Source organism: Xyrauchen texanus, chromosome 1 (assembly GCF_025860055.1).
Source record: "Xyrauchen texanus isolate HMW12.3.18 chromosome 1, RBS_HiC_50CHRs, whole genome shotgun sequence".
NCBI lineage: Eukaryota > Metazoa > Chordata > Actinopteri > Cypriniformes > Catostomidae > Xyrauchen > Xyrauchen texanus.
Genome location: NC_068276.1, coordinates 10534415 through 10547439, shown reverse-complemented (window position 1 = coordinate 10547439; position 13025 = coordinate 10534415). Strand labels below are relative to the sequence as shown.

The 13025-nt window shown below is 35.7% G+C and overlaps 1 protein-coding gene across 1 annotated transcript in view; it reads left to right on the top strand.

Moving 5' to 3' along the window:
- Positions 1 to 619: 619 nt before the first annotated feature.
- Positions 620 to 13025, top strand: part of mthfs (5,10-methenyltetrahydrofolate synthetase (5-formyltetrahydrofolate cyclo-ligase)) — a 39039-nt gene continuing 26633 nt past the window's right edge. The window contains exons 1-2 of the mRNA XM_052137190.1: positions 620 to 895; positions 6674 to 6938. Coding sequence (XP_051993150.1) covers positions 785 to 895; positions 6674 to 6938 — 376 coding nt within the window. The 5' untranslated portion in view covers positions 620 to 784. The remainder of the gene's footprint in view (positions 896 to 6673; positions 6939 to 13025) is intronic.

The window sequence follows — 13025 nt, the reverse complement described above, 5'->3', positions numbered from 1 at the left end:
TACAATTGTTCATTGTTAGAACATGTTAGTTCATAATGCACTAATGTTAACATATCGTCACCTAGTTGTATATCGTCAACTTCCTAAAATAATGTCCTAAGTCATTTTTTCAGGTTTTCAGAAATTTCACCAGAGGCATGATTTAAGCAAAATAAAATAAAAAAAATAAATGTTGGTCAAAAAATGACGTAGGACATCATTTTAGGAAGTTGACGATATACAACTTTTACATTTAAAAACGTGTTAGTATATGTTGAAATTAACTTTAACCAAGATTTATAAACACTGTAAAAGTATTGTTTATTGTTATTTCATGTTAATTTATTTTATTAACTAATGTTAGCTTAAAAGTGGGTTGTGTGCGCAGCTGTCACACACAACTGTCAAAATTGCTTCGAATTATGAACATTTATTATTTAACTATGACACAAAATCATCCATTACAGACCTAGCCACGCTTATAACAAACGACGTTGAAGTGAATCAAAGTTAAAGCTTTTTCCTTTGCACTAAACTAAAGCATAGCGATTTGTTTACTTCCTAAGGGGGCAGCGGCTTTTACACTGCTAACCACGCCCTCTCAGAAAGACTAATCGATCTCGTGTTCGTAGATCAAACACACATGGCCACAATTCCACTGATGCTGTCTATTTAGTTATCACGAGTAAATTATTAACCGAGCTACTGCAAAGCTTGCTTGCTTCAATCTTGACTTTAATTTGTCCATTTTCAGTCCAGTTCATTTCAAGTCGATGTGAGCAGTCCATCGCGACAGCTTCTCAGTATGGCATCTCTGCGTTCAGCAAAGCAAGCTTTGAGAAAAGAAATCAAGAAGCTATTGGCTGCAATGAGTGATCATGAGAAACTTCGGCAGTCTCAAGTCGTCTCACGAAAGGTAATTGTAATTTATATTTGTGCCGAGTTCAAGCATTCAATGGCTTTGAAATGTAGGGCAGCATTCATACCCTTCATGGGGGTGTGCAATTTGGGTCTTTACATATCTTAGTGCATTACATTCGCAGAATATTGTGCTAAATAGGTCAGATTAAAGCCACACTTTCTTAACTTTGGCCCTCTAGCGAATAAAGCATAAAACGGCAAAAAAGTGTCCCCATTTCAAAAAACCTGCCCCCCCTAAATTGGAGTGGATTAAGCATGGTATTCTCATTTTCCATCCCGCTGAGAGTTTAGTGACCCCACATCATAATAAATAGACCAAACAAATTTAACTTAAACAAAACATCAATGCATTATGACTGCATAATATTTCTTAGCAGGGTAAAGTTTGATTTAAGTTAAATATTTATTAAATATTTGCTTATGGTCCATAAGAGATCGTCTGAAAAGTCCACACAGTGTGCTAACTCGTCACTGGTGTCCAAGTGTTAAATGCAACTGCCTTGCATGTTCTGTCTTAAACCTATTTAAAAAAAAAAAAAAACATTTATATATTCTTAAGATTTTACATTTTATGCATAACGTATTCATTAATTGAATTAATGAATACTTGGACACCTCAGACTTTTAGTGCTTTGGGTGGAACTTTCAGACAGTCCCTTACAAGCTCTAGTCAATGAAAGCCCATCTGGGCATTTTTAGGCATAATTCTCCAGCTACAACAAGTGTTGAGTATTTGAGTTCATTGTTTTATGCCTGTATGATATAGTCATATATTCTTTTACCTAATTGCGCTAATGACATTAACTTGTCGGATCTAGAGAATGGGAGGACATACAGGACTAGAGAGCGCAGGTAGGTGAAACCAAATGTCAAACGAATAACAAGCCTGGAGATAAGGTTGAAGTTCAACATCTGGAGATAAGGTTGAAGTTCAGCATTAGTTTTGCATCTTTGGACCAGCTCTAGTTTCAGTTCTACTTAATTTGGATTATACATGCTGGTGTAAATATAAGAGTAAGTTAAGTTACTTTGATAGCATAATTTCCCAGGTTATGATCACGAAACCCGATCTGCATTTGATTGAGCCCAACTTGTTAGAGATCGCTCTTATTTGGCAATCATTTATTATAAGAACATTTTTGTATATGTATCTGTCAGGTTTTAATTTCTGGAACAACATACAGTACACACTTTTTATTTTCCTCACTGTCTTTAATGTGTTTTACTGTACAAGGCAGAAATAAGATAAATGTATTGCAACAAGCCTGGCAAAACAAATAAGGCTCTGATGTAACTGCATGCAGGAACAGATGTGAAGAAACTGGTATGAAGAAACGGCTGCTAGAGTTTTATAGAGGCGCACCACACCTGCAATGCAAATTTATTATGAATACACTTAAAAACATAAATAATTTGGAACCCTTTAAAAACCACCCCACTAAAGCAATTGCTTACCTTTAGTGAGAAACTCTCTTACCATACACTAAGCTCACCACATCAGTGCGCTTCAACATAATAATATATACAGATTAATACTGTTAGCTACAGGTGCAGGAATGAAATGCAAATGCAAAACAACTAACCGGGAGAGAGCTAAATAGTTTGCAGGGAAGATAATAAACACAACGTCACAAGGGAGAGTTACACATGTGCTCAGAAACTGATAACTGAGCTTAATATTAGCAACAGCATTTACTAATAAGAGGCACACACCAAGCGTGTTCATAAAGGATTGCTCATAGATACTGATAGACATAATAATGATTAATAAACCAACTTATTGGTCCCTTATAATTACGATGCATGCAACTTTTTAAACTCCTAATAATTGAGATAGATACATGCATTTACAAATTATATTTATAATGAACTAGTGAAAATAAAAACGCTTAAAAAATCTTAAAGGAAATGGTGACCATTTACAAAGACCTCTACATTCTGATTATAGCCTAATGCTTAAATTCTAGCCTATAATATTGATGTAGCCTTTTTACCCAATAATTGTACTGCATTAGTCATTCTAAAGAACAACATGGCTTAAAGTTTGTGGGTAAAACCAGAATTTTAGGGTGTATTGACTAATTTAAACATTTGCCATGAGCCTGTTGTTTATATATTTTAAAATATTTTTTTTTTGAAAAACCACTCCTGAACTTGACACGCTCCCATCCAAGCTTGGCAGCATTTCTTAGCACCGAGAAGAACTGACATGTGCACTTGGCGCTCTCATGTGTCTGTAATACAGTACTAAAGTTACTAATAACAACATCCATTGATTATTAGATGAATATGTACATGTGATAATCGAATATTTGAATAATTTCCACTGTGCACAGTCTACGGAGTTAACAATAATATCACCTCAGTGAATTAGTGAAAAAGAAATCTCTTATAAAATTAATTAATATTATCAAATCTTATCTATATAAATAAAATTGCTATATTTTATTATGCTATTTTTTAATCAAGTTCTGATATGGCAAAAAGCCAGTGTGAAAAAACATTGCAGGAATGAAATGAGGCTGTAAACTGGTGTCTCTCTCTCTCCCTGCACATCAGTCCTCCTCACGTTGGATTATGGGTAAGATTGCGTCGGCGAGTGTACATGGACTGTACACTCTAAATCTGATTTCATTGTGGGTAAGAATGAGTGAACGAATGCAGGGAACGAGATGTAGGACACTACTACAAAATGACCGACACCCAAAATAGTGCACTATATAGTGGCTAAGGGGCGATTTCAGACACAGTTTGAGTGCTTTGAGATATTTACCTGCAGTCATGATGTTTTTTTTAATTTTTTTATGTTATTCGTTTAAACATTTATAACTGATATATTACTTATTTTGAGGAAGATAAACAACAAACTTAATGTGTTAATATTCAAGTGTTTTGTCCACTACAGAATACACCTTTATGTTTGTATTATAGTGTATAGCGCATTTAGAAAGTATTCAGACATAATTTTATTCACATTTTGGTATGTTGCAGCCTTATGCTGAATTGATTTTTCACATCAATCTACACTCCATAACCCATAATGACAAAGCAAAAAACTGATTTTTAAACTTTGCTAATTTATTATAAAGAAAAAACTGAAATATCACATTGACATACAAGTATTCAGAATGTCTATATAAGGTCTCACAGCTGAAAATCAGAGCAAAAACCAAGCCATGAGGTCAAAGGAGGTGCCTACAGAGCTCAGAGACAGGATTGTGTCAAGGCACAGATTTGGGAAGGCCACCAACATTTCGGCTGCATTGAAGGTTCCCAAGAGCACAATGGCCTCCATAATTCTTTAATGGAAAAAGTTTGGAATAACCAGAACTTCTCGTAGAGCTGGCCACCCAGTCAAACTGAGCAATGGGGGAGAAGAGCCTTGGTGAGAGAGGTGACCAAGATCCCGATGGTCACTTTGGTTGGGCTCCAGAGAACATGTGTGGAGATGGGAGAAACTTGCAGAAGGACAACCATCACTGCAACAATCCACTGATCTGGGCTTTATGGCAGAGTGGCCAGATGGACAAATCTCCTCAGTGAAAGATGCATGAAAGCCTGCTTGAAATTAACAATAAAACACCTGAAGGACTCCCAGACTGTGAGAAACTATATTCTATGTTCAGATGAAATGAAGATTGAACTGTTTGGCCTCAATCCAAGTCTGGAGGAACCAGGCACCGCTCATCACCTGCTCAATGCCATCCCAACAGTAAAGCATGGTATTGGTATCATCATGGTGTGGGACTGGTCAGGGTTGAAGGTTAAGCTGAATGCATCAAAATACAGAGATAACTTAATGAAAACCTGGTCCAGAGCACTCAGGACCTTAGACTTGGCCGAAGGTACACCTTCCAACAGGACAAGGACCCCAAGCACACAGCCAAGACAATGCAAGAGTGGCTTAGGGACAGTGGAGAGATCTGAAAATGGCTGTCCACTGATGGTCCCCTTCCAACCTGACAGAGCTTGAGAGGATCTGCAGAGAAGAAGGGCAGAAAATCCCCAAATGTAGGTGTGCAAAGCTTCTCGCGTCATACCCAAATAGACTTGAGGCTGTAATCACTGCCAAAGTTTCTTCAACTAAGTACTGAGTTAAGGGTAAGGAGTGGTGGTGGCGTAGTGGCTAAAGCACAGGGTTGTTAATCAGAAGGTCGTTGGTTCGAACCCCACGGCCACCACCATTGTGTCCTTGAGCAAGGCACTTAACTCCAGGTTGCTCTGGGGGGATTGTCCCTGTAATAATTGCACTGTAAGTCGCTTTGGATAAAAGCGTCTGCCAAATGCATAAATGTAAATGTAAGGGTATGAATACTTATGTCAATGTGATATTTCAGTTTTTTCTTTTGAATACATTTTCAAAGTTATCAAATATCTGTGTTTTTCTTTGTCATTATGGGGTATGGAGTGTAGATTGATGCAAAAAAAATAAATGCAATATTTTAAAGCATTTTAGCATAAGGCTGCAACATAACAAAATGTGAAAAAAGGGGCCTGAATACTTTCTGAATGCACTGTATAATAAGAGGTGTTGCTCATAAAATGGCTGATATGAGTTTAATTCTATCTACAGCCTAATTGGACAATGCAAGAGCACTGCAAACAATAAGACTGTAATCTTAAAAACCCAAAATGAGGAAACAATGGTGAGAAAATATGCTTTATTGAACATGAAAATAATATGCAATATAACATTTACAATAATAAACTTCTAAATGTTTTTGGAAGATGGTTACACGCTAAACAAATAAATGTACATTACTGTGCTATGAAATTGGTACATCATAAACCACTTGAGATGAGCATACATTTATGGGGAACAACCTTGTACCTATAGTGGTTTTTAGATCTGTTTGAACAGGCTCTCTGATAAAAGATGGAGAAAAAAGGAAGCATCTGCACACAGATTTATTGCTCCAAAAATACTTTATTGGCATACACTTGCTTGTAAAATTTAGACCATAAGGTCTTCGTCAGGCAAAAAATAAATACAAAATGAACAACAATTTGTGCATTTCTGTGACTGGGGTAAAAGAAACAAGAAAACAGCGGCACTCACACACTTATAGCCTCAACTGTTCCAATGTTATAAAATACTTTAGAAGTCATGAATATTAGTAAACGTGTAACCGTAACTTCACCAGAATTTTTTTTTATAAATGCATCACAATAAGTACACAAGGAAAAAAAAAAAAATGTATAAACACATCACAATAAGTACACAAGAATAATGTTCGATTCATTAAAGCATAACCAACTGTAAGCTTCAACAGCCCTACCAGAAAACATATCCATGCATTAAAGCAGGTAAACTTTAAAAATCCATTAGAAGAGTTGAGTTCATGCTGCTGCTGTCCTGACTTAACAGCTGTTGCACTCCCTTCCCACTTCCCAGACTCACAGCCGGACTTGATATAAACATGCTAGGACAAATGACCTATGCCTGCGATTTTGTGCCAAATTCGACCCGACAGCTCTAAATAAAAAAAAATTTCCAGAGTGAATAGCGGTAAGACAAGGGCAGGATTTTGAAGAGATCATGTACTCCCTCAATGATGAACTTCGAGTTAATTGTCCAAATATATGAATGATGTGAATAGAATATTCAGATGCACAATAAGTTTCAAGAGGACTATTTTTGAATTGCAAGTCCATTTTAAGCACAGTAATGGTAGCGTAGGCGTGCAGTAAATATATTCTTGTTATGCATGTGACAAACTTTAAACAATTAATTAAAGGCTACACTCTTAAAACCCTATTAACTCTTGTCTAGTTGTTCCAGCACCCTAAATACCTGTCCAGCCAGCGTATCGCTGTCTTCCTCAACATGCACGATGAGGTGAACACAGAGGACATCCTCCAGGACATCTTCAAGAGGGGAAAAGTGTGCTTCATCCCCAGATACTTCACCAACAGCAGTCATATGGACATGCTACGACTAAACGACCCAGAGGACATCAACACCCTGTCTGTCACGTCTTGGAACATCCGTCAGCCAGGGGAGGAGGACACCGAGAGAGAGGAAGCCTTGACTACAGGTGGGTTACAGGAAGACTAAGTAGGTGTTTAGGTTAAGAACAGTATGTCAGCATACTCGTGCAACTTGTGCCTGCAGTATGTCCAAGTGTTGTTCCATAGTGCTCTGTGTATTCATTCACTAAGATAATGATGAACCACTGGGTCGTAGGTCTAATCTGGGTGCTGAGGCAAAACTGTTCAGAACCACTGCATTAAGCAACAATAAATGTTTTAAAAGTTGAATGCTTAATTGTTGTCACATGACTTCATTACATTGCATGTTTAATTCAGAGTAGTGTCCAGTCATGCCATTAAGTCTGATTTTACTTTGCCCTGCCAATATTTTCACTAGCTCTACCACAAATATTTTTAGGATCATATCTTTGTCAGAAAATTGTGTGAAAGTATCAAGCATGGAGAAAAACATCACACATATATATATATATATATATATATATATATATATATATATATATATATATATATATATATTTTTTTTCCCTCTCATATACATGTATATAGTACATTCAACATTGTTTTCTTTCCCCAAAAAACATCAAATTTTGAAACCAATTATTTGAACTGGCAACACTGTTACAGCTAAAATATAACTCTTTGACAGCTCAAAACAACACAAACACTTTTGCTGGAAAATGATGGCATACCAATGCAAAACATTACTGATTCATTTCAAGTCACGTCTACAATCTCAACAGATCCTCGTCTACCATATATTAACCAGCAGTAATGCTTTACAATAAGGTTACATTTGTAATTTGGTTACATTGGTTCACAACATTAGTTAACACAAACTAACAATGAACAATACAATGAACAGCATTTATTAATTTAGGTTAATGCCAATTTTAACAAATACTAACACATTTTCAAAATCCAAACTTGTGTATGTTAACATTAGTCAACTAGCATGATCTAACTATGAACAATTGTATTTTTATTAACTAACATTAATGATTAATAATGTAACAAAATATATTGTTCATTGTTAGTTTCTGATACTAATGTTAACAAATGTAACCTCATTACACAGTATTACCTTGGTGACATATTTACTTCAGCAGATTTAGCTAAACAACAATGTTTAAAACTTGTCTATTATCAGTGAGTATGTCGGATGTAGTGACAAAACCGCATTGACCTGAAAAGGCAATTCACAGTTCTGTCAACTGGCCCAGGGTTATGCTTATTGCTGATTCCTGTTTGTGTAGCAGATCATCCAGGTATTCTATGCAAACAGAAATTTTGCATACTATGCACAGTATTCTGCATAAATAGTAAGAGTAGTATGTAATGTACTATTCCTAATATAGCCTATAACACGCACTACTAAAGAGTAGAATACTTTATGCCATGGTATTTTTGTACACACACATTTCTCTAAATATACAAATGCATCATATCCCACAACAGTACAATAAATGTAGTCCAAGTATAAACTAAAACTTGAGTATTAAACATTCATTTATACGGAACAATAAGGCTACATCAATTTAAAAAAAGATTTATGAACCACATGCAACTCTGTATTGGCTTGTACAATCTATGTGTTCATATCATATAACCTGCCAGCTCTGCGTTATATCTTAAAAATAGGTGAAGAGTGGCATTGTCATGTGGAAATGGTAGGGAAGTGGAATGTATTTAATGGTCTGTATGACCACTAGATGGAGATCTTATCCCAGAGTAATATTTTGCTCATATTTAGGTGCATAGGTGTATTGCGGTGCATAGGTGTATTGCATAGTGCCTTTACAGGTAAACATGAACTTAATCAATAACTAGTGATTTTATTTAGTTGTTAGTGTAATTATGCATTGTGGGAATTGTTTGCACTTTCACAGCTAAAAGTGGGATACAGTTTTGCAAAGTTCAGTGTCTGCACATTCTTTATATTGACTAAAAGGCACATGTACATTTAAATGGCCCTATGGTTTTTAAAGAAGTTGCTCTTGAAATTACAGCTCCGTATCAGACAAAAAATTGCAGCCCACCTAGTTGTTTCTCTAATATCAAGCCACTCTCTCTCAAAATGGGATTTAAAGGCTATGTTCACAGTGGAATGCCAGCTCACTAATTGCTGAATACTGCGACGTGTATATACTGATTACTAGCTACTTTTTATTTTTATAGTATATTAAAACTATCGTTCACCCCCCAAAAATCTGTAAATTCTCTCATTATTAGATGTGTATGACTTTCTTCACCAGAACGAATTTGAAGAAAAATAGAAAAATGTGACAATGCATGTCACATTTAATAGCACTGGCATTTGAAACCCGCAATAACTGACGCACGTGAGTCACAGCCGGCAGAGCAGCGCTGTTTACAGGTGAGGAGGAGGAACACTGTACAGAAGCTTAGTTGGTTTTGGTTTATATCTGAATTTATCTGTTTCTTTACTCACAATGGTGCATTTGTGTGCTCATCTTGGATGTCTCAACCGAGTGGAGAACGAGAGATAACATCTGTATCATGGCAACGTAAATGCATCACACGAGAGACCACTTGGACTCCACCCTCTTGTGAAGCCTAATGGAAGCAATGGTTTATAGTTTAAAAGTACTTAAATATTAATATTTTTTGGCCCCAAAAGTGATTGTATAAGTTTAGAAGACATTCATTCAACCGCTGGAGTCATATCGATGATGTTTATGCTGACTGTCTGTGATTTTTGGAGTTTCAAAAGAGAAATCTCCATTCACTTGCATTTTAAGGACCTACTGAGCTAAGATATTTTTCTTCAAATGTGTTCTAATGAAGAAAGTCATACACACCTGAGATATGAGTAAATAATGAACTCTTTATGCAACAATAAATGTTTGTGAGCAGGAACGGGAATGTGTATAAAGTAAATAGTTCACTTCATAGCTTTAGCACTGCCTATTTATGCATATTTCTTCTCAATTGCCTAAACAATTACTGAATAAATAATAAAGAAATGTATTAAGTCTTTGTTGTCAGATAAGCTCTGTTATACTGCAAAAGTCATGAACTTGGCATAATATTCAATAAATGTACCCACAATTTACTGCTACAAGTGAATTATGATGCATAATCATGCTTATTGTTGTGAGCAGCCATTTGTTCTGAATATTTATGGGGGTTGTTATCCAGGTGGTGCTTTATTGTAATTGTTCTAATTTTGTCATCTCTATAATTTACTTGATCCTGTAATTCATCATCTGACTAAATATCACTCAAGTAAATCTTACAATGTAGGAGAATGCTTTGTATTGTGAAGCAAATATGAGCTACATTTCCTGCCACACTGTGTCCGTGTGGTGGAGAATATAAACTAGGCAGAAGTGAGCATGTGTTACAGGGCGGAGGAACACAGACCAAAGCCTCTCGCCCTGCTGGGTAAGTAATAACTCAAAGATTAGAGGCGGTGTGCGTTTGTGTGTTTAGAGAGTTACTGATTTGATGGGGTGTTTGTGTATATGCGTTAGACTGAGAGAAGAGGGGAGGAAAAATAATGAATCATCCAGGAGAAGGGAAATGAAGATAGTGGGGGGGTGTTATATCTTAACACATTTGAGGACTGGTGTAATCACTCCGTTCTGCCAAACACATCCCAGTGGGAGAGGAAAGCAGGTGTTTCATGCGTTTTGTTTCCTTGGAGTGTAACGGTCACCTTGCTGAAATGTAGCTTTTTAAGCTAGACTACTTTTTTTTTTTTTTTTTTTTATTAGTGAAATTCAGAATGCATAGAATGTTTTAATTGTTGTGGTCTGATTATTTAATTGTTACAAGCAGATATAAAACATAAAAATCTGTTCGTCATACCCAGGGGTGGACTGGGACTAAAGTGTTCCTGGAGTTTCTGGCCCAGAGCGGCCCACCAAACCGTAACACACCGGCTCTTTGATTTGATTTTTCAGTTAAATTTCAATTTTTTGTGTTGGGGGATTGCAAGAGAAAGCACAAAAAATAAGTACTTTATAGATCAGACAAAATAACATGTCCGAAAACTTTGTTAAAATGTACATGAAAGTACAAGTGAAAGTGTGTATTTTAGGTGCTTTGGGAAGTCAACATAAAGCTCTTAATCAGCTTTCAAATATTTTCGAGAAGTGCAAATAAACTGTTGTCTTAGTTAATGAGGTTGTGAAAACAACCGATATAATAATATTAATAATTGTATATTATATATGTATTTCTAGCGATACAAGATCATAAAATGTGGTTTAAAGTAATTAGATGAAGAAAGTGTCACACTGCTGACAATGCTTAAAATTTCTTGTTAATTACACTCATATCAATGTGTAAATGTTTATTTGAAAAATATCAGTGAAAAGGAATTTGACCAGAATATGTACATATACACTGGTGGCCAAAAGTTTGGAATAATGTACAAATTTAGCTCTTATGGAAAGAAATTGGTACTTTTATTCACCAAACTGACATTCAACTGATCACAATGTATAGTAAGGACATTAACAACATGAAAAATTACTATTACAATTTGAAAGCAATTTTCTCTCTCTCTGAAAGTCAGGACATCAGCATTTCTGTTGCTCAAATACCCCTCCATCACGAGCATAGGCTAACATTTACAAGAAAGATGGATTTTGTCAAATAGGCCTATAATAAGACAGCCTTATCACAAATACAGAAAATGACGGATGTTGATAATGAACATATTTCGTGCCGGAGATAGCCTACAGTAATGATGAACTACCACATGCAAATATTCATTGTGGAAATAAGTATTTCGACACGAAAAATTACAAACTTCTCTGTTCACATTGGAGAAAACAAAAGGTGTGTTATAGTACGTCTTTCTCTTCTTTTAAATTGGTAACCTAAATGGAAAAATGCAAAATTTCGGAAAAAAGGCGGATAATATATCATGCTTGCAAATTCCATACTGATGATGCACAAACATGACATAGATTTCTGTAATTGCATCCAATTGAATTTGCTGATTTGGATTAAAACGTCCCATAAATACTTACCAGTATAAATTGTTCAATCTTTCTAATTTATTTATTTTTAAATAAAATTGTGTGAATCTTAACTAAAGAAGTTTACAGATGTTTCAAGTACATTTATTTAAAGTATAATAGTAATTAAAATACGTTGTAAAGAAAATGCATGATAAATGTAAAAAAAAAAAAAGTCATAAGAAAATGCAATCATTTATTTTCATTTTGTAGTCCAAGCTACATATAAATACTGCATTTATTTCAGAGAATAATGCTTTCATATTATGTTACACTTTTCTCCAAGTATTTTCTACTTATTTAAAACATTTGATATAAAATGAAAAGAATAATAAATATTGAAAGCGCTTGCGTAGAGTGATGTTGCTATGGTGTCGCAAACGCGGAGCGGGTTTCTATGCAAGTGAATTAAGGTGCGAGAGAGGGGCGGAATATCTCATCTGGCTGTCATAATGGCAGTCACACTATACTGCTGCGACGCAATATTTCTGAAACTGCCTGTACTTCATTAGAGGCTGAAGATCATCGCATGGGCTATTAATCGGCCAACTGTGAACATGTCACCCTGCATGTTGTAAGATTGCCGATTTTGCCCTGCGACGACAGAAATCCTTCCTAAATTCCTTCCTGGCAAAAATAGTTTTCAAATTGTATTTACGGTTATTATATTTGTTGTAACTCAGTTATTTGTCATTTTGTGACACTTCAGGGCTCATCTTTTACTTTGTTGTTTTTGGTTGTCACCATTATTGTGATTTTGTATGCCAAATAATGAGGTCCACACGAGGTACGGAGTTGATGCATACTTAAAGATATGTGCTCTGATGTGTAAGTGATTTCTAAATAAAAGCCAGCCATTACACTATTTAAAAATGGAAGCGATTGTATTGGCTTGACTTGCAGAGTTATTAAATTTTCACTATGTGGTCCACACGGGCATGTTGTAGCTCAAGACGGCTGTCTATATTGCTTAGAAGATGAGCCGGTACTTGCGTGGCAGCGGGCTGGCATAAATTACCCAGCGGCCCACCGGAAAAATGCCCAGTGCTCCCTATGACCATTCTTCCCCTTTTCATACTTGTTAATGGACTAAACATAAAATGTTTGGGATCAGTATAAATTATTAAATAATGAAATTGG